This window comes from Musa acuminata, chromosome BXJ3-9 (assembly GCF_036884655.1).
Source record: "Musa acuminata AAA Group cultivar baxijiao chromosome BXJ3-9, Cavendish_Baxijiao_AAA, whole genome shotgun sequence".
NCBI classification, from domain to species: domain Eukaryota; kingdom Viridiplantae; phylum Streptophyta; class Magnoliopsida; order Zingiberales; family Musaceae; genus Musa; species Musa acuminata.
Window position 1 is genome coordinate 67,814 of NC_088357.1, and position 22,529 is coordinate 90,342.

General features: G+C 36.7%; 1 protein-coding gene across 1 annotated transcript; it reads left to right on the forward strand.

The window, feature by feature from the left end:
- The first annotated feature begins 4,070 nt into the window (after positions 1 to 4,070).
- LOC135649631 (serine/threonine-protein kinase 12-like) lies at positions 4,071 to 22,499 on the forward strand. The gene is made up of 12 exons (XM_065168195.1): positions 4,071 to 4,598; positions 7,746 to 7,820; positions 7,906 to 8,001; positions 14,035 to 14,120; positions 14,254 to 14,374; positions 15,557 to 15,636; positions 16,071 to 16,133; positions 16,257 to 16,372; positions 18,233 to 18,318; positions 19,651 to 19,769; positions 21,060 to 21,171; positions 22,065 to 22,499. The coding sequence occupies exons 1-12, from the start codon at positions 4,251 to 4,253 to the stop codon at positions 22,161 to 22,163; spliced, it is 1,401 nt and encodes a 466-aa protein (XP_065024267.1). The 5' UTR covers positions 4,071 to 4,250; the 3' UTR covers positions 22,164 to 22,499.
- Positions 22,500 to 22,529: the final 30 nt, after the last annotated feature.

Genomic DNA, 22,529 nt, shown 5'->3' on the forward strand with positions numbered 1-22,529 from the left:
TCCTCGACTTGTGACTCGCCAAATCTCTCGCCCGGGTCGCTCCAGATCGGTTCCCGACTTGCAACCCACCGGCACCAAAACCTCAGTTCGAGATCAGTCACTCGGCCCATGGGAACAGTCTTTAACCGAGTCGCTCTAGCTCGATCCTCGACTTGCGACTCGCCAAATCTCTCGCCCGGGTCGCTCCAGATCGGTTCCCGACTTGTGACCCGCCGATACCAAAACTTGAGTCCGAGATCAGTCACTCGGCCCACAAGCATAGTCTTTAACCGAGTCGCTCCAGCTCAATCCTCGACTTGCAACTCGCCAAATCTCTCGCCCGGGTCGCTCCAGATCGGTTCCCGACTTGCGACCCGCCGGCACCAAAATCGAAGTCTGAGATCAGTCACTCGGCCCACAGGCACAGTCTTTAACCGAGTCGCTCCAGCTCGATCTTTGACTTGCGACTCGCCAAATCTCTAGCCCTCTCTCGCCCAGGTCGCTCCAGATCGATTCCCGACTTGCGACCCGCTGGCACCAAAACCTGAGTCCGAGATCAGTCACTCGACCCACAGGCACAATCTTTAACCGAGTCGCTCCAACTCGATCTTTGACTTGCGACTCACCAAATCTCTCGCTTGGGTCGCTCCAGATCGGTTCCCGACTTGCAACCCACCGGCACCAAAACCTGAGTCCGAGATCAATCACTCGGCCCACATGCTCAATCTTTAACCAAGTCGCTCCAGCTCGATCCTCGACTTGCGACTCGCCAAATCTCTTGCCCGGGTCGCTCTAGATCGGCTCCCGACTCTAGACCCGTCGACACCAAAACCTGAATTCGAGATCAATCACTCGGCCCACGGGCTCAGTCTTTAACCGAGTCGCTCCAGCTCGAATCTCAAACTTGCGACTCGACGAACCCCTAACGGAGTCGCTCTAGCTCGATCCAAGTCACTCCAACTCGATCCTCATACTTGTGACTCGACGAATCTCTAATCGAGTTGCTCCAGTTCGATCTTCGACTTACGACTCATCAAATCTCTAACTGAGTCGCTCCAGCTTGATCTCCGACTTACGACTCGTCAAATCTTTTACCGAGTCGCTCCAACTCGATCTCCGACTCGCGACTCACCGGCTCTAACTCCGAGCCACGCCAACCCAGTTATCCGACTTATGATATGTCGGTCTCATCTCACCTGGTCCTGGTCGTCCGACAAATGAAGCCAACCTCTCCCGAGGCATAGGACGCCGCCCCTCCAAACTGTCTCGCAACGGGCCAATCCAACTTTCCCTCGTACGCAACCAATACCTCTACAGTATTCTGACCCCGGCATGCCTTTCTTGTTGCACCAAATTCATTGCTCAACTCCTCGACTTAAACATGAGACATGAAACTGTCATGGTATCAATTTTTTGCACCAACGGAGACACAATCACCCTGTCAAACAAGGAAATATTAATATCACATAAACAAATAGGAAGGGGAACACAAGAAACAGGTGGAAACTATAAGGAGATATACTGTCAACTCATCAAACCTTAAGTTTATTACCCCAACTGACCTCTTCAACTTGAGCAGGGCCTGAATTGACTCCTAGTACTGATGAGACAGAGTCATCCAAAAAGTGACTATCCTGTCAAAGCCTGCCATCTCCACCAACAGTGATTACAAGATCCACATGAATAATTGGATGGCACAAACTACTGCAGATCACTGGTTTCCAATCGATAAATTTGCATTGCAGAACAGCCTGACAGAAGTTGATTGTATCCTTATGCATCTTGTCTCTGTCATTCAAATGACTTCCAATCTGCAAGGCATCCCAAAGGAGTCAATATCAAGTTAATGCAAAGCAACATCTGCAAGAATATCATACAACATCATAAAAAGAAATTTAAACCACGAGAGCAGGTGGTGAACATCATACAGTTTTCCATTACGACGAGGAAATATCAAACTGAACAATCAAACCTCTTTTTTGGGGAAGAAAATCAGCAACTGAGAAATATGACCTTTTGTCCTTTGACTTGTATGCTCACAATATTTATCATGAAAATCAATCACCTTCAATTAATTCGGGGGTTGTAGAAAATCTTCGCTGCATATCATATATAACAAGATCATGCAAATATACATTTTTAATCAAAATTCTTTTTCAATATGGCATAGAAAGTTCATATGCACACATTGCAGATTATTATTCAGAAAATCCCTCCAAAATAAATCTTTACATGCTTGTTTTTAAATGAGAAAAAAACTAAGGCGATCCAGTAAACGATGAAATTGCATATTACCAACTTTTTTTGGGTTTCAACACTCACACACCACAGCTACAAAGACACTGTCAAGATTAGATCAAGCTTCATTTCATGTGGAGAATCTTCAGGCTCACAAAGATAAGACATAAGATTCAGTTGAGGTGAGTATTTGAGTTCCTTACAATGAAGAAGTCGACAATTTCTAGCACAATAGGAAAATTTAAGGACACATAGCCCATATATGCCAACCTTGATTCCTCATGAAGAACACAGAGCAAGAATAAGATATTTTAACATTTGCAATTCCAATATCATTCCAAACTAATACCAAAGTATGAGAGGCTTAGATAAACTAATTCATCACAAAAACACAATCCTTTTGAGTTACCAAGTTGCAGGACATTTCATCACATCTTAAATTACATGTACATGCAGTGTGAACTAAGTAAGCATAACTCCAGATGTTACAACATGCGCATCGTCAATTTATCATAACGCAAGCCAGAAACATAATCCAGCATCTGCATCCCATTAAGATCATAATTTTGGCTCAAGTAAGTGATCTTACTCAATTGTCCATCTTCAACGAGTTAGGGTCATCAATCATTGGTTCTCCCTTCACAACACAGACACTAGGTAGGACTTCAACCATCCAATTCATTTCCTCCTCTCTTTACTATTAAACCAGAGGATCATCAATTCTCCCTTCACAACACATACACTAGGTAGGACTTCAACCATCCAATTCATTTCCTCCTCTCTTTACTATTAAACCAGAGGCCATCTTTGACCTTAAAAAAAACCCTAAAAGATAAAACAAAAACAGGGAATTGCAAATGAGGGACACTTGTACAGACCTCAAAACATCTTTTTGGTTGCTTTCGGATCCGAACCCGATGAACCCATCATGTTGCAACTGAATCGAGGTGGTATCCAAGTCATAAACTCTATATTTATTTAAAGCCCAAATTAACGATCGGATTTGGAATCAAGCAACGTCATTATCAACGTTAGCAAATGGGCTACGTAAATTTACATTCCAGAAGTTAGAATCTCATGCGCTACAAAATTATTAACACGAAGTTGCTGCTCTCGAGGGGTTATTCTTCTACGTTGACTTGGTCTGGGAAGACAATGCTCAATTAAGATTCCCAAATTCAATGTGGTAAATAGTCAGAGAGAAAAATTAGACCAAATCCGAATAACGTGTTATTTAATGTTTTTGTAAATCATCATTCATAGAAGTTTTCTCGTTACAAAAATTTACGTAGAGAGCTAATGATTTTCATATTTATTTTTGGACGAATTCTTTTTTTTTAATGTTTTTGAACCTTTTTTGTCCAAGAGACGTCTCCTTTAACATATTTGCCAATGGGGCATCCACAATTTGTCATGATCCTTGAAAATAAGTAAATTAACTTGTTATAGATCTATAATATTTGTAGCACATTTTTTTTAAAGAGTAAGTATAAAGATGAAATTATGTTCAGAATCTCATGATAATCTATCGAAACTTTTAAGAACTAAGCTAATAAATATCTTCAAAAATATACTAGCTAAAAATAATAATTCTCAATTTTTAATAAATAGATTAATGTATCATCATTAAATTAATATTTTAACATAATAACATAAAACTAACATCAACAAAATATTACAATTAATATATCAGCGTACTGCGTGGGGCCCCGCCCTTCTCGTTCGAGGTGGAACCGTGTTGCCTTTGCAGTCGTGGCAGGTGACCCCTTCGAAACGTCGTACCATCGACTCAACGCGTTAGGCTACGGCTGTTATTTACGGGTAATGGACCTTCTGCTTTCTGTTTCATGTTATTTTTGGCTCCCCTAAACGACCTTTCTCCCTCTCAAACTCGCGTTTCACACGGCATACAAATCTCTCTCTCTCTCTCTTGTCTTCTTGAATCCCGATCCCATCTGCCGTTCGCTAGCGATCTCGCTCCGGGGTTTAAATCCCTCGATCCCGAAGAAGGTCGTCGCAGCCCGCCCCCGGTAATGGAGGGGAAGCCCACGGCGCGGTTCTCCCTTGGCAAGCAGTCGTCTCTCGCCCCGGAGCGCGACGATGACCGGTCGGCCGAGGTCCCCCTATCCGGCGGCCCCGCCGCGAAAGTAACGCAGGTCCCCGAGGAGATAGGCTCCGGCATCCGCCTCATGTTCCTCGCCAACGAGGGCGACCTGGACGGGATCAAGGAGGTTCTGGGGTCGGGCGCCGACGTCAACTTCAGGGACATCGATGGGCGCACCGCCTTGCATGTCGCCGCGTGCCAGGGGTTCGCCGACATCGCCCAGTTGCTGCTTCGGATAGGGGCTGAGGCCGACCCCGAGGACCGGTGGGGCAGCACGGTATGCGTTGGTTAATTTGCCGATGATTATTGCGAAAAAAGATTCGTTCTCTCCAAGTGGTTCTTGATACGTGAAAGATATTCGGGTTCTTGATTCTTGAAGAAAATATTCCTTCTTCCCATTCTTGTGAAAGTGATTCGTTCTTTCCGGGTATTTCTTGATTATTATGGAGAAAAGACTCGTTCTTTTCCTTTGTTCTTTCTACCTCTTCTGATACTTTCCGTTTTCATGTGTTTTCGTACGAATTGCTTGATTAATGTTTTGGGTGACTGGTCATATATCTTTTGTAGTGTAAATGAAACAGACGAAGAGGCTGTAAAACTAATAGGGGTTGGATTGTCTGTCTTGATCTAAGTGATTAAATTGACATTTACTTCCAACGACCTCAAGCAGTTTTTCTTTAAAATGAAAAAGGGAAGCGATCATGTAAATTTAGAGTTTGATACGAATAATTTTCTCGGCTTAAGTCTAAAATAGCTTTGGTTACAGACTAGAATTGGCTGGGCTGAATTTGTCAAGATGATCGAAGGACAAAAAAAGGGGGGGCAAAGTTAAAAACCAGCAAAATGATTGATGTTTCTTTTTTATTATGTAATTTGATTTCATACTTTCATTGGTCAATTTCCCACGGAATCTCTCCTGAAAGTTGGAAATCCGGTTTCCCTGTTCAGCTTTGAATTTCATTAGAACATGGGGAATGTGTCCTAAATAATGTTTGTTGATGTTCGTATTGGCCATTTTTCCTAAACAGAATAGCAATAATTAGAATTTTTAGATTTTTAAAGGATGATTTTGATTATTCTATCAAGAAGTTATGGCTAATAGAAAACAAATAAGCTGAAGTTATAACCAGTAGTCAGTTTCTTCTTTCCTTGCCAATCATACTAAGTTGGTTTGAGGGATTTTTTCTATCATTGTAATTCTTGATGTCTCCATGCTTGCCACCTCTAGATTCAATTTAATAAGCACTTCTTTGTATCCTTCTTTAATTAATGAATCAGATTAATTTGTTTTTTCTTAAAATGCAACAGGGTGGAATCTTCTTAGGACATCATAGTAGTGACAAACTCTAGATCTGTATTCCATTTTGGTTTGCTGCTTACTATTTCTCTACAAAGAAGTTCTTCCTGCTGTATCGTCTTCAAGATTCTAGTATAATTTTTTGTTTCAGATTATTTTATTGAGTTAAAAACCTGTTTATCATGCAGAGTCTGTAAAGTTTGTTATTTTCTTTTTACTCTGTTAGTGAATGTTCTCTCTTCAATTTGACAGAAAGAATGAAGCTCAGTTATCTTTAATTCATTGAACATCATCATTGTTTTTTATTTAGAGAGCAAGAAGTTGGTTTTGGAAACTACATGGGGAGGCTTACATATATCTTTATCCCATTGAGATTTGTCCAGAGCAATCTCTGCAGATAAATTAAGAGTCCTTTCTAATTGTTTCTATTCAAGTATCTTCTTACGTTTTCTTCCCTTTATCTAGTACCTCCAGTTTGAATTTATTAACCTTGCCTAATCTGCACGTTCGAAATTTCTTTTTGGATATGTATTAACCATATTAGATCTTTCTTTTTTATTGTTTTCTTAAACCTTTCACCAAAACAATTGTTCATAATTCTATCTTTTTAGCTAACACCACGTATTAATTTCAATATTGCTATCTGGTACTAACTGTGGTGTGACCTTTTTCTTCACCTGACTACTCAATACTCTGATCTTTAAGGCATAGCTGACCTTAGAGCTATCTTTTCTAGTTCCGTTGTTTAGGAGGCAATTGGTTGAGCAATATATTTTGCTGTCCCTACCCATTTTAATGGTTCAATCACTTCGTTGAATAATAGATCCAATAGTAATCCCTACCACCCCATTCTTTTTTTCTGGATCTATTTCAACTATATCTTTGCTTTTCTAGTTACATTACAAGAATTGCATATATGTTGTAGTTTAAGTTCCATTTCATATGTTTAGTCGGAATTTTACTTAACCTGATACATCTAATTCTTAAAATTTATCTCTGTTAGTTTTAATTCCAAGTTTATCTATCTAATCATCAACAATATAGTGTCATCAACAATAATACATACAATGAAACTTCCTCTGTTATGTCCAACAACTTTTCTGTTATGAGTGCAATTAGATAAGAAACAAAGGCTGATTATTAATACAAGTTGGGTAGCCACTTGATTGGTTTTGTGCTAATAGCTCCATCACATGTACTTTCATATCACCAAAGTAAGTCATTTAGGAAAGTTTCGCCAGAAGAGGTAGAGGTTCTATCTAAGAAATCTTTACTAGAAATAATAAGAAATGATTGATGGTGGATATAGTGATATTGCCCTAACCTTTCAGCGGCAGAAAAAGAACCCATGTAGTTGACCCTAAATAGTTTAGATTGCTCATTTACTCTTATTATCTATACATTATAGTAATTCTTTGAACTCATTTTTTTTCCTTTTTTCTTAAATCCATTGTATGTGTCGCTAGGAATTATATTGTAGGTCATTTCTAGGCTAATAGATATCTTGTGCAAGTTTTTCCCCTGTATTTCTCATTAGATCGATACCACATCAATTTCTGTAGGTACTTATCATCTTTCTTCAATCACCTTGTTCAAGGTTTTTTAATGTGTTTTATTACTTTGGTCCTATGGTAGCTTTTGCAACCATGGAAATATGAATATCGTCCTTGTTATTATATAAATTATTGAAAATGTTTTTTTTCGCTTCAATAATTTTTTTTTAATTTTTAATCTCTTAATGTTTTATAAGCTGGCTTGTAAAGTTACTTCCGAGCACTTCCAAGTTGTAGTTTGTAAAATTACTCTTAAATCTGCTAAGGACTTTCTAGGTCTATCACTCTTATCTATTCTAGAGGTGCAAAAAAAAAAAAAAAAGGTTTCACAATATTTAAGTCCTTGTGAGCCATGGTGATGTTCAACCAATACAATACATTTTAGCATAATTATTAAATAAGTAGATCTTATTAACATTGGATCAAATGTTTTTATTTTCTATAAGATACACCATTGTTTGCCATCAAATAGACGACATTTCTTTTTACCTCATAAAAGAATCCATGGATCTTTGAGGTATTCTTCACATTTCTTTTCTTCAGATATATTTCCTTATTACTTTATCATTAACAGCCACTTGCAGACGCAATACACTACAACAACAATGAAGTTATTAGGCTTTTGGAGAAGAATGGTGCCAAAGTTCGGGTATGTCATGCAAGTTTGGATCATGTTATTTTCTATGATAAGCTGTTGTCTAATATTCATTCTTGTCTCTTTGTCCCTTATTTAGGTTGCTCCCATGCATGTCAAAAATGTTCGCGAAGTCCCTGAATATGAGATCGATCCGAGTGAGCTTGATTTCACAAACAGTGTTGACATAACAAAAGTACTTACACTTTTATTTGTCCTTTGCAACTACAAGAATTAATGGTCTTAACTTTTAACAAAATCCCTGATGGTTGTCATTTTCTTTTTCTTGTTCTTACACATGAAATTCAAAGTAATAATGTGCTGTCCTTTTAGCTTGTTTTCTTAATTAGAATTTATTTTTAATCTTTGATGCATTGTGTTTATTGCACGGAGAAGAAGAAAATCCAAGCATAACACTTAGGTGAGGACTTCTTTTTTGATCAACTATCTACCATTAATGATAACAACAGAATTAGTCCACAAACAACTTGAAATAGAAAAGTCTATTCTATTACTGTTAGAAGGTGGTGCAGCATCTTGGTTAGCTCCATTAGTTCCTAAATTGGCTATCAGATTCTTTAAAAAAGGTTTCTCCACTTCTATGCTTCGTAGAATTGGGCTCCTTACTCATTTCCAATGCTGGATTGGCGTATTTTTCCTTCTCAAAAACCACGTAGGAATACTCTATGCTGGATCAGACTCTTGTACTTAAGTCTGTTGGATTGACACATTGAGGGTCACCAAGCTGTTTCTGAGCCGAGTCATGCTAAACTGACCCATGTTTGTACTTATTTTTATGTTCATGAAGACCAATCTAGAAGATTGGTTTGACTATATTGGAAGCTGACAGGAGAAGATCTGGAGTTGGCTGACACCTAAGACAGATGAAAATGTTGCTTCTTTTATAAGCAGATCCTTAACAAAAAAAAAAAAAGAAGATAAGCATATCAGGGGATAGCACAATAAATGATGCTATTAGGCAATTAGTTGTTTATTATCTAATAAGATGAACACATATGCTACCTTTTTGTGCAAGCTACTCATCTTTTGGAGATCCTTATTAGTTGTGTTGTAGTAATTGAAAATGAATTGGGGTACTTTGTGAAATATTTGGTCTTAAATTTCAAATATACTTCTATCAGATTCTGCTTTAGAATGGGTTAATCACCTATCTGAATTAGATACAGTAATCTTAATACTTGATGGTGTATATACTGGCTCAATTAGAAAAAAATTGTCTTTATTTGGTTTATTCAGTCCAACTAGGAAAAGAAAAGGGGTTTAGCTTCTAATTGCTTTGTTGAAAAATCAAGTTGGGGTGACTTTTTATGTTTGAAGTTCAAACTTTGAACTACGATTTAGTAGCTTAAGATCTTGTGATTGAGACATTTTTATTACTTTTTCTTTTTTTTAGGTTGAAATTGTGCTCAGCCTATACATAGGAATTGAACAAATGAACTTTTATAGGTTCACATATTGTTTTCTAAATCTTTAACTTTGCATCATCTAGTGTTTTTAAAAGGCACTCGGGTGAGGCAAGACCCGAGCACCTTGCAACACCTCGGGCCGAGACGTTTCAATAAAGAGTCACTCAAGCACACGGTTGAGCTCAGGCATTGGACAACTCGGGCGCACACTTGGGCATGTGCCGAAGCCAAGTTGATCGCGGTCAGCTTGGATGAAGTAAGTTGGTCCAATGGCTCCAATCGAACCAACTAAAATCACTTACCCTAACCCCCCGAAAAGTGAAAGAAACCAAAAACCAGCAAAGCGAAACCCTATCGCTCGCCAACTACCTTTGTCTGCCATTGGTTTCCACCTTCCCCCCACCTTCCTCCATAGTTTTTTGTCAGTTACTTCTCCATCTGCTCAGTCCTCTCTTTCTCATTTCATAGGTAAACATCACATTGATATGAAAACACTGCTTAGAACATAACAGCTGTTAAAAAACACTGCATAACACCCACCTCAAATTGCACCCCATTTTGAAACTACAGCTTAGAACTGTAGGTAGGAATATCACATTCATATCTTGTCTTATTTCCTGCAAAACAGCACCCTGATAGGATTTTTATTTGTTGCAATTTGATGTATTTTTTTATTTTTTCATTCAAATTTATCAGTTGTAATATATATTTTTAAAAATTTAATATTTGGGAGTGCTTCGCTCGGGTGGGCACTTAGGCGAGCGCTAGGGCATTTTGGGACCTTGGTGCCTTCTAGCGTCTAGCACTTTTAAAAATATTGGCATCATCATTTAGTCCCTTTTTCTCTCCTATCTTGAAATTACTGATCAACTTCACTACTGAAGAGGAGAAAATGCTCCTCTTTCTCTCTTCCAGTTGCATGGTAGATCAGCTGAGATCATGGCTTAAGATTGCCTTTCCAATGGTTAAGTGGTCTCCTTTTTCACTCTACAAGTCCTTTGTCCCTCACTTCCTTTTTCTCTTTCTCAGTCATTTGTCATCTGCTGTTGCTGCTATTTTGCTTAGAATTCTGATGGCTGTTCCTACACGGGTGATTGGCAGGTCTGAATTATAGGACCTGCTCAATGTCTATCGCATGCACGAATACAGGGTGAACCTTGTATTCATGATGCTTTGTAGGATGCTTTGGTGATGTATGAAAATTCTTAACAGAAAACCAGTTAGACTGGTAGAACTGCAGTACCACCAAATTAGAATTTTGTGTGGGTTGATTGCAAATAATTGGATTGATCTTGGATGCACAGTTTCAGGTTAGCTTTAAGTCTAAAAGTCCCTAGGTCATTATCTGACATAGACCTGACCTATTCCAGCTATTCTGAAACCAAAATTTTCATGTCTCATATTGATTACTTATGTTGTTGTCTTCTATGATCTTTTCATCTTGACAGTATCAAGAAAGCAGTTTTTGTTGCAAATTTGATTGCAAGGTGAGATGTAATCTGTTCGAAAGAGTTGAAGGCAGCTTCAATACTATCTTATGAACTCGAAAGTTGAAACATCATTTATTATGGTAAAACAATCATTAATAAATTTTCTTATGTTATTGATCAATGAGCAGAGGATGATGACCTTTGTTGATCACTGAGAAGCTGTTTCACATGATATAAGTGCAATGATGCCTGATTCAAGTTAGCCTAAGCAACCATCTACTTGAAGAGATCAATATTAAGCTTATTCCTATTACACCATAAATTTGTCTTGGTAAAATTGGCCTTCTCATGGGAAATGTGTGAACTAGATAAAGCCCAAGATGTTGATTTCAGAAGTGTTTCTTTTTTTTTTTGTTCTGGTTTGGCTAATACTCTTCATCATGAGATTCACATTTACATTGCATAATGGTGATGCTGGGTAATGATTCTGATGAAATTAAGTACTATTCTGAATTTTGAAATGAGCAAGGATATGTGATGAAATATGGACTAATAAAATCATCTTATTGACATATTAGATTCACTATTTGTTATTGCTATTCTTGTTCCTTAAGTTGCATGCACAACTTAATTATGCTACCTATGTTTCTCGATCCTATCAAACCTAGTCAAGGCTGTTCTAACTTAAAGATAGCTCCACTATCCTGTCTTAAAACTTCACAATATTTGTTTTGGTGATATGGTGAAATGTATTTCTTTAAGCATGGAAAAGAATTTAACTTTTGTTAAATTTAAATGACCACTTCAATAATTTGAAATTCACAAAGATAGATAGATCCACTGTATGTTTTCTGTATTTGAAATTCACAAAAATGATTTGGTGATATGGTTTTCCTATTATTAAATTGCCACTAGTGTCATTCCAAGTAAATTATGTCCAGAGACAAAGTGGATGCTCTTTACTGCTCCTCTTTGATTTCAGTATCTCATTTGACTTTTTGTACTCTAAATCAAGGTTCTAAATATCGTACCATATTGATGTTTCGAGCTCGATACGCCTAAAATAGGCATAAGACCCTTCGAAAATACCTGAAAAATAGAAAGAAAAAAAATAAAGTTAGGATAGAGTTTTTAAGTCAGAAATAAATATACATTTAGTTTAGTTTTAGCAAAACTAATGTAAATTAGGTAAGAATAGTGCCACATATTTTTTTCAGACTTTGAGGAGTAGCCTTTTGCAAGATTCGCAATTTCGGTCCGTTCCAATATTGGTTAAATTATGATAACATATCATAAATATATTAAACACATAAAAAAAGTATTAAATACATAATTTTGATCCAATATAGGTCCAATTACGATGAAATCATCATTTGATACACTAATCACATTATTAATATAGTTAATTATCCACTAATTACTTTTCTTTCAACACTATAAACATGACAAACATCTTAATAGGTATTAAAGATATTGAATTGACCCAATATCGATCATATTTCGATTAAATCATCACTAAAATTACTAGTTATTAAAACCTAATTAAACCTATTATACCATCACAAACATATGATCCAATACTTAATATACATGAAATATAAACATTTGAACTATTAAGTGTCTAATTTTAAATAAATCAATATTAAACACACTAATCACAACATTAAAGACCTTAATTACTCCTTAATTAATATTATTCTACCATCAAAAGCAAGTTATAGTTTCGAATAATACCGCCCATACCGGGAGGTATGTACCAGTCTGTCAGTTGATTGGTACACGAACCGCCCATTATCGGACGGTATATATATATATATGTATGTATATATATATATGTATGTATATATATATATGTATGTATATATATATATGTATATATATATATATATATATATATATATATATATATATATATATATATATATATATATATATTAAAGGCGACGTCGCCTTTTTCGACGACGTTGCCGAGGTGACATGACGTCGCCTTTTATAAAAATATTTATATATAAAAATATTTTATATATATATATATATATATATATATATATATATATATATATATTATATCGAGCGATATACTGAACGGTATATCGCTCGGTATACAGTATCGTATCGTATCGAGCGAATGTCGAAACGCTGGTACGATACGATATTTCAAACATTGATCAAAAACATATCAAACAACATATTAGACATTAAGTCATACATCACATAGAATAGGCTTAATCATCTCATAAATCAATAAAAATCTAGAAAGAGAATACATACCTCTTGATTAAAAAGTTTTCCTCTTTATCCTCCCAAATTAGCCTTCTAAATTTGATTTAATCCACAATTCGTTGCTTTGTTCAGTTTAAGAGAGTGAAAATGTGAGAGAATATGAGAAAAAATAAGTTTGAGAAAGTTTAAGAAAGTGTGAGAGTGAAATGGATTGAAATAGAGAGGAGGAAAGGGTTTAAAAACCCTTGAGGAGTCCTCCAACGGTCAAATTGATTGTCGGAACACTGTTACCATTCGGTAATGGTCAGTTTCGATGTTATCACCCGGTATAGGTCAGTAATGGTTGAAATTGACCAGTACTGGCTGTACAGGTTAGTAACGATCGAAATTTTGATCGTTACCGTTCGGTACAACCTCGTATCGCCCGATACGGGGCCAAATACCTGATACCGCCTGGTAGTGGGCGCTCCGCATGCCGATCTACTGGCGAACCAATATATACCAAGGTCTGCCGTACCGAAGCATACCGCCCGTACCGGTCCGACAGGTCACCGGTACGCGGATCGCCCGGTACCGCTACAGTGCTACAGTACTATACTGTAGCATTGCTACAATACTATACTGTAGCATTGCTACAATACTATACTGTAGTATTGCTACAATACTACAGTACTATACTGTAGCACTGCTACAGTATGAAAAAAATAAAAAAAATATTCGGTACATCAGGGCGTACCACTCGGTACACCCTGATGTACCGCCCGGTATACCGTTACCGTACCGTACTGAGCCCGGGTCGAAACGCCGGTACGGTACGGTACGGTACAGCGAACCTTGATATATACCGCCCGTAGTAGGTAGTACATTACGGTATTCAAATCATTGCTCTTAATAGAAAATTTATTTCTGCATTCACATGTTTGGATATTAACCAAATACACTTATACACAGTTCTTTTTTTAATCATCATTAAAGTGCCTCCACACTAGACATAATACATATATATGATTCTGTTTGAGTTAGCATTTTGTCAGTTTCTAATACCATAATATGCCTGCTAACCCTTATTTGTATAAATTTTCTTTAGATTCTGTATTTTAACTTTCAGCTAGATTGTATAAATCTTCATTTGTGAACCTTAATTTTTAGGGAACATTTCGGGTAGTGACATGGCATGGAATTCAAGTTGCTGTTAAAAGGTTTAATGAAGATATAATTGCTGATGAGGATAAAGTGTGGGTTGGTCCTTGTTATCTATATGTTTTGTGGTAGTCTCATATGTTGATATTCACTTGGTGTATTGTTTTCCTTTCTTATCTTTATTTTTGAATTTTAATGTCATTTTAAAGTTTCCTCTCTGTTCTGCAGAAAAGCATTCAGGGATGAGCTGGCATTGCTTCAGCAGATACGACACCCTAATGTAGTCCAATTCTTGGGAGCTGTTACTCAGAGTAGTCCGATGATGATCGTTACAGAATATTTGCCAAAGGTTCTATTTGTAATTTGGATGAACATTTTGATTACTACCTGAATTTAAGATTTAAATATCAGTCTGATATTAGTTTTAGTGACCTATTGGATCAGTACATTATCTATATAGCAGATGATCTGGTGAGGTGTCATTGGATAAAACAATAATAATAAAATAAGTATCTATAAAAGACGTAGAAGCATAGTATCTATAAAAGACGTAGATGGAGAAGAGGAAGGCACAATGTAGGAGGAAGAAAAAGGAAGAAGGAAGAAGAAGCGATGGAGGAAGAAGAGGAAGTGGCGGAGAAGGAGAAGGAAGAAGGAAGAGTAGTAGTAGTAGGAGGAGGAGAGAGTGTGTACAGGAAGATAGATGATGACGAACGACAGCAGTGACGAATGGAAACAGTGCCACAAGAAGAGGGTAATGGCGAGAAGAGGGCTTACATTTGTGAGCTCTAATGGCTGTTTTATTTTTTTTAATACTGAGTTGGACAGGACCACCCAAAACAGAGGCGGTTCGCATACTGATCCACTCCTGGACAGGTATGTACCACCCGTTTTGTGCTGTTTCAGGTGGTAGTGCAGTCCTTGCAGAGTACTACACTAGCACCAAGTTATATGCTTTAATAATGTTACTTGGACCAGTTTGTATCCATCAGTTGATACTGGTCCAATCGAGATTAATTCCTTGTTTGAAAAAATCTGCAAACTCTTAGCTTACTTTGCTTATTATTTGTGAAGTTTGTTTTTATTTTGTTCTGATATAACTACTCATGGATTAAACTGGAATTGTTCAGAGCAGCCTCTCAATTTTGTGATTAGATTATTCTGCTAAGCAGGATATGACATGTTTTCAGTAACTTAGTATTATTAGAAAGAGAGAGATCAACAAAATGTAAAATAAAGGAAAGGAAGCAGAAAGAATCCAGGCAATGCTAGTGGGTGGTTGGGTAGGGTTCTGATGCCCATTGAATTCAGAATGCATCTTAGATGTTTTGCTTTTCCATGTAGGTTTCAATCCAAATATTGTTATGTTCATGAGAAGTCTTCATTTTGTTTTTTTTCTTTTTTTGTGTGTCTACGCTGCCTTTTCTTTTGTGCACAATTTAAATTTTAGTATCCTCATATCGATCAATATATGAGCCTTTCCATCGCCTTGAGATGTGATTTTATAATATTTAGTTATTTTGGTATTTAGGGCGATCTTCGTGCTTTTTTGAAGAGGGAAGGAGCTCAAACCCCAGCATCAGCAGTCCGTTATGCACTTGACATAGCTAGGTTGGTTTACGTTTTGTCATTTGTGTTCTCTTGCTTTGTTCTCATTTATGCAGGAACAAGAGATTGAACATTACACATTAAATTTTCACTCTTTTCTTTTTTTGAACTTAGTGTATCTGTTTCATAGTAGGCTTAGTTTTTGTTGTTGAGATGAACTTTATTTACAATGGGATCGCTTATTATTCCCTCTCCTTTTAAATTTTCGGATTTTAACTGCATCAAGTGCAGTCTGGAGTGATCTTTCTTTTGGGCAAGTTTGTCTTTTTGCAATTTTGCTAGGACTAGAATTTGAAAGTCACTTCTGAAAAGATGTTGAGGATGATTATAAGGCGTCATGTCCCATTGGAGCTTTTCTTATTTTTATCTTTTCTTAATTTGAACACTTTTAATAATCCTCAAGCATAATTTGACTCTTATTTCAATTAACATGCTAGAGGGATGAACTATTTGCATGAGCACAAACCAGAAGCCATCATTCACCGTGATCTTGAGCCTTCGTAAGTGACTTGGTCAGATTTTTTGTTTTACTTGTTTCACAGTCTCTCTTGGTATTATGATTATCAACCTGGGAACTATGAATTTTTCAAACAATCATTACTTTCCTTATCGCGAGAGAACAGAAACATCTTGCTAGATGATACTGGACATCTGAAAGTTGCGGATTTTGATGTTAGCAAGTTGTTAAAAGTGGCAAAAACTGCAAGAGAGGATAGGCCATTGACATGTCTAGATGCCTGTAAGTCTAGAATCATTTACTTCTGTATTTACTTATTTGATAAATCATACTCTGTACTTGTCACATGAAGGTATGCATTTTTTATAGTACTCAATGATGTGTTTGCTTTTCTTCTCCATGTTTGAGCTTTATCCAATCTGGTGCTTTTTCATAGTTTAGAATTTTGCCTTATTAAGCATATTAGTTCCTATATCAGAACCATGGATATTAATATTAGAGATGGACATGCCATGACACAAATATGCTGACTTGGCAAATCTTATAAAAAGAAACACAAAATGTTCATACTCAATGTTATCAGGTTATGCAAAGCCATTTGAAGTCTACATAGATTCTTCGGACTATTGGAGGAGTGCTATTGCACAAGTCACTAGGTGGCCTATGAGAGTCGTAAGCTCAATTAGATTGACTAGCAGGTGCTCATGCATGAGAATGAGATGACAACAATGGTTTACTATTTATAAGTGTGGAGACACTACCTTCTCAGGATGTGATTTATGCTAAGGTGAACACTATCTCATTGAGTTGCTTCCAAGCTTAGAAGAAGCTCTCTTAAAAGCAAGCATGAGAGCATGACTTCTTGGATAACTTTAATATGGTGATGGAGTATGAGCAAGCGTCATTGTTGATGCTTTATGCAGAAAGGTGTAATTGACGAATGTAGTTCTTCCACCTTCTACCCAAGATTGGGAGTGGATTGTACAATGACCCATAGTCAACAGTAAAAGAAAAGGCATGACGATTTTGAATCTAGAATGGCTACACGAAAGGAAACAAAGTTTATGTTCGAAGGGTGAATAATTTGAGAAGAAAACTCTCGAGAGAGTGTCATAATTCTCTCTAGGCGAGACATACAATACAAAAACCTTGGGCTCTTGTGGAAAGGGCCTTCTACTGGTAAAAAATGAGGACTGATATAGAGAAATATGTTCAGACTTGTCTCACATGCTAACAAGACAAGTTGAAGTAATAGAAGCCAGTGGATCTTTTAGTACCATAGAGGTCTTGGGATACCATTGGACTTCATATCAAGCTTGCCAATAGTATAGAGACTTGGGTTGATACTAGTGGTAGGCTTGTCAATGTCTTTGACACCCGATTAAGCGATGTTCGCTGGACTTATGGGTTGTGGCTTGTCTTTGTACTTCTTAAGATCCTTGTTTTCTTCTTAGCTTCTAAGTTTTTGTTGAATTATTTGAGAGCTGTGATTTTGAGTGAGACACTAAGACTTGTACGTGCCTCCGTTTTTAAATTAATCAACTTTCTCTTTTGTGTGAGGTTGTACTTGTTGACTCTTTGTAGACTAATATCATAAGGGTGCCTTATGTTAGTTTATTCCAGTTAAGTCCATGACAACATGCCACTAAGTTGTTGGACCGATAATATGGCCCCTACCAAGCCGTATCAGGTGCTATTGCAAACTTTGGATACATGTGTAAAAATACTAGAAACATCAAGGAGTTAGAAGCCTTGTATACTGATAATATAAATATTCTATATAAAAGCAGTACTTTAAAATTAACATTTTAATAGTACGAGAGTTGTAATAGGTTTGAAGTACCAGACAAGGTGAGGTAGGGTGCAGCAAGTGCCAGAATCTGACTTCGAGATTACACAGGCATGTTAAGCATTTTGAAGTGTCTTTGCTTCACACTATTTTAGTGGAGCAAACATTCTGCAAGATTTACTGCAAACATAGAGGACAATGATTAAAATATCTGAAGGATATCAAGGAAAAAGGAGTTTGCTATTGAACTTTGTGCATGCTAGTTTATTGTTAATAATTGCATAATTGAATTTTAATGTGATAGAGTGATGTTCTTTTATCATTTATCACCTTTATCACTTCTCTTTGAACAGGCAGGTATGTGGCTCCTGAAGTCTTTCGTAATGAAGAATATGATACAAAAGTGGATGTTTTTGCATTTTCTTTGATTCTACAAGAGGTAAATTTTATTTTTTTTCACAAACCATCATAATTATTTGACTTTAGATCTTTACTCCAAAAGAAGTATGCTACTTGGTTACAGCTACTTTTTCATTTCTTTTCAGTACTTCAAATCAGGAACTCATGCTTACTTCATAGATGTAAATTATGCATGACTACCATAGAGTATCCTTGCTGCTCAAGTGGACAGCCAAGTTAGAAGCGTCTATTTTACACACCTTAGTAACTTGATAAAGAGACATTACGTGTATCCTATAGCCCAGATTTCTTAATAGCACGTATATGGTGTGACTGTGTTGCTTGACTTGAGCACTGAGAAGCCAAGACAGAGGGTCCCTTGCATTTAGTACTTGGAACAGTAGATGCATGTCGTGGTATTAAGAAGATTGGAGGAGGAGTGATGGAAGAAGAAGAAGGTGATGACGTGTCCCACACCCTAAGGGCTTCAGGATGATAACTAATGTGTGTGTATGTTGTGTGTGTGTGAGAGAGAGAGAGAGAGAGTGTGTGTGTGTGTGTGCGCGCGAGTGCATGCATGTTCTATTAGCTTCAGAAAAGTAAAATTTAGCGAAATATCTATATTCTGATTTCATATGGGATCTGATCCATGCCAAAGATGAGCTATCCCAGGTATAAAAACTCAAGTCTCAACTGTTTGGAGCTAACTACATGGATCTGTTTTAGCAATTGAAGTCTGTTGAAACAATATAAGTAGTCAAACAATGAGTTATCAAATCCTTTCTTATATTTTCTAATAACGGTTTCTTACGTCTTACTTCTACTCACACTGCTGGTTTGATCACCTTTCATGTTTGGTGCATTATGGGTTTCCTTTGGACATGTTTAACTAACATTAAATAGTTACCCTTGTTTTATCTTCAGTTAGGAGTATCAGGATAATTCCTCTCTATTTTAACCATCTGAGTGATATCTTTTCTAACCTTTTCTTCCTATGTAATAATAAATAAAAAATATCAAATATTTTTAGAATTTGAAATTTCTTCCCCACTTATACTCGATAAGTTAATATATCAATTTTATGTAATCTAAAACTGCCTAATTTCACTTTATGACTCAATTTTAGAATTTATCCTATATTAAATTACTTCACTCAAAAATTTAATCATAAAATAAATCATGGTGTGAAAGTCTAATTTCTGCTTGACTTCAATTACATCTTTGATTTGAGAAATCTGATTTTTGTATCTTGAATTTCTTGGACAAAGTTCACATTGTTACCATTGTATAATTTATGCAGCTTGTATTATGGAGAAAAAACATAAACTGAGTGGAACACACTAAATATAAACTCTTCATTGGTTTTTTCCAGATGATTGAAGGCTGTCCACCTTTCTGTTATATGCAAGATGCTGATGTTCCTAAAGCATACGCATCCAATGAAAGGCCCCCTTTTAGAACACAAAAGCTATATGCACATGGATTAAAAGAGTAAGACTTGTCTTAAAATCCTTCTATTTGTGTACTTTGACTTGTTTTGCTTTTCAATGCTGGTCCCTCAACACTTCTTTAGCTTTTGGTCTTCCTACGTGGTCACAATCTCACTGAACATGATAAAAGATGCACTTGATGTCTATGGCAAAATCTCTCTGGAAATGATGGAGTAGTTGCTAGGGGTGGTATTTTATTCTATGTATAATTTGTCAAATTTGAGCCTAATTTCTGTTTTTCATTCTTGAATGAAATTAGATACTGTACACAAACATTGGGCAAATCTGTATAGGCCTTGCAGCATGAGCATGGTGATAAGGGCAAGCTTAAGAGGTTCTAGACTCTAGATTTTGGTTGCATAATTATCAGTTACTGAGATAATTTAAAATAAAACATGAGGCACCAGGAAAGCATGTTTAGTCATCAGGAAAATAAAATCTTTGGTACATAAAATGCACAACTAAGAGGAACATGGAAGTTCCAGTTGGTTGTTTTTTTTTTTTGATAAGTAGTTCCAGTTGGTTGTTGGTTCCTTTCCATGCAGACTCTCCGAATAATATTTGTTGCTTGGCTTCATATGGCAGCAGATTTAGATAGTTGAGAACTGAAAGAGCTATTTGGCAGGGAAATGGTGCTAGGGGACAAGGCTAGACAATGGGCTGATGGATGGGATAGTTCATGTTTGGAAAGGGACAAAAAGAGTGAATATTTGGACAGAGCTTTGCACAATGAGCCACAATGTTTATCTTATAGATCTCATATTTTTGCTGAAAGGCCATGAAAGTGTGAGGAGGTTGATTCGAAAGATAGATAACGTGGTATTTAGACTCACTTCAAGTGGCTCACTTCATGAAAGAAACAGATGGTCTCTCACCACTCACTCTGTCCATCAATACTCAAATTTACCATGCCCTTTCATCAATGCTCAAGCTTACCATCCCCATTATATTTTGTAGCTGCCCGGTGATATAAAGGAAAAGTCGAAAACAAACATAAGTGTTTAAATAAAATATCTTAACCTATGTTTTTGTCTGAAAAAAATTGGTTGTGTTCAGTTTGTATAAAGTTGTCTTCAGAGGAAATCTCTCTCATTCTCAATGTTAACTTTGAAGTTTGATTTTTTTTTTCTTGTTAAAAGATTTCAACTATACATGCAAATTGTTACTTACTGTTAAATTAGAGACCACTTTCTGTAGAGCTTAGTTGCATTCTCTTCTCTGATGTTATTCAACTTGTGTTTGCTTTCTTGCATGTCAGAGTGCCTGACATATCCATCATGCTTTTTTGTAGGTTGATTGAGCGATGCTGGAGTCAAGACCCTGCTGAAAGACCAACATTTAATGAAATCATTGATAGGTTGTCCATTATTCTAAACAAAATTGGTCAGAGACGGCGATGGAAGGTATATCTTGGAGGTCCTAGATTGTTACTTTACCGATGCAATTTTATTAGCTGCAGCTTTTGCATAATGTAGAATGGTTGGTGCTATTTCCTCCCATAACATCAAATATTTTTCTTCTTTATAGAAGACAATGAGATTTCATGGTTTATATTGTTCTTTTAATTTCTGAGTTTTTAAATTGAATTCTGTGGACAACATAATTCCTTTCTCTTAGAGAAAACTCGTTAATGAATGTCTGCTGTTTGCTGCTGTCAGCTTTATATTTCCTCCTTTTGGATTTCAAAATGGTGTCAATATTCCAAGGCCATCACTTATTATGTCCAACATAAATATGACATGTTCCATGGTTCTTGTTACCTATTACATATCACACAGTATGTTCCGAGTTATTGAGCAAATAGGTAAAGATCTCTTGAAACGCTTTAGTAGTTTTCTGGATACACGAACAATCCTTCTTCTAAGGGTGAAGGTAGTACAGTGATAATTAGATGCTCCCATGAGACTACACCGTGCAGAATCAGACAAAAGTTGCATACTCGTTGGCCTTCCTGAGTAACGACACTACAGGTAGAGGAACAAAGGGGTATTTTCTTGATATGATCAGTATTAACAGTGATAGAATTTGTTTCTTGATTGTTGTGACAGAGGAGTTGGACATGGTTGTTTTCTGGATAGTTGCGAAAATAAAATAAAATATAATTATTTAGATTAGCTGCTCATTTTATTAGAAAAATATGCCATACAAATTTATTTCTCTCTGGTATTGGCTGATAATCAGATGGATATAATGTTTTGCCTTTCATTCCATTAGCTGTCAGCTGGGAGTCTGTGGGCACCACATACTCCCCTGTTGAATCAATGTTTTAAATTTTTTTCAAATTTGATATTATCAGGTCGGACTTTTAAATTGTTGCCGGAATTTGGAGTTCTGGAAAAAAGATGGCTCAAGTTCTAGCAGCCACTCATCTCATTCGTCCGGGTCAACTTTCTGAATCGAGTGCTTTTATGATTCGATATCACATACTGATATATTATCAAGTGTACAGCCATATCCACTGGATAAGGATCCGAACAAAGGATGTTGATATCTTCGTGTAGGTCGTTTTGTTTATGGTGGTTGCTGCAAATCTTCTATGTAGAATTGTATTCCTCAAATCCACAAAGAGCAATGTCTTGCTTCCACAAAGGTGATTGGTTACTGTTTGTAAGAGTTGTGGAATCATTCTTTGTATCTGCCCAAGACTGATGAAAGTGTTGATCTGATGGCGAAAGTGTTGTTAAAAACCACACTAAGCGTGAAAGGTTTCTGTTTGTGGTTTGGATTTGTATGATTTAATTTACTATTACCAGACTTCGAT

Excerpts from the sequence above, each read along its gene's own strand:
- LOC135649631 (XM_065168195.1), top strand. The coding sequence starts at position 4,251 with ATGGAGGGGAAGCCCACGGCGCGGTTCTCCCTTGGCAAGCAGTCGTCT. Across the intron at positions 14,375-15,556 it reads TTACAGAATATTTGCCAAAG|GGCGATCTTCGTGCTTTTTT; the intron begins GTTCTATTTGTA and ends TTTGGTATTTAG. Across the intron at positions 18,319-19,650 it reads TTTCTTTGATTCTACAAGAG|ATGATTGAAGGCTGTCCACC; the intron begins GTAAATTTTATT and ends GGTTTTTTCCAG.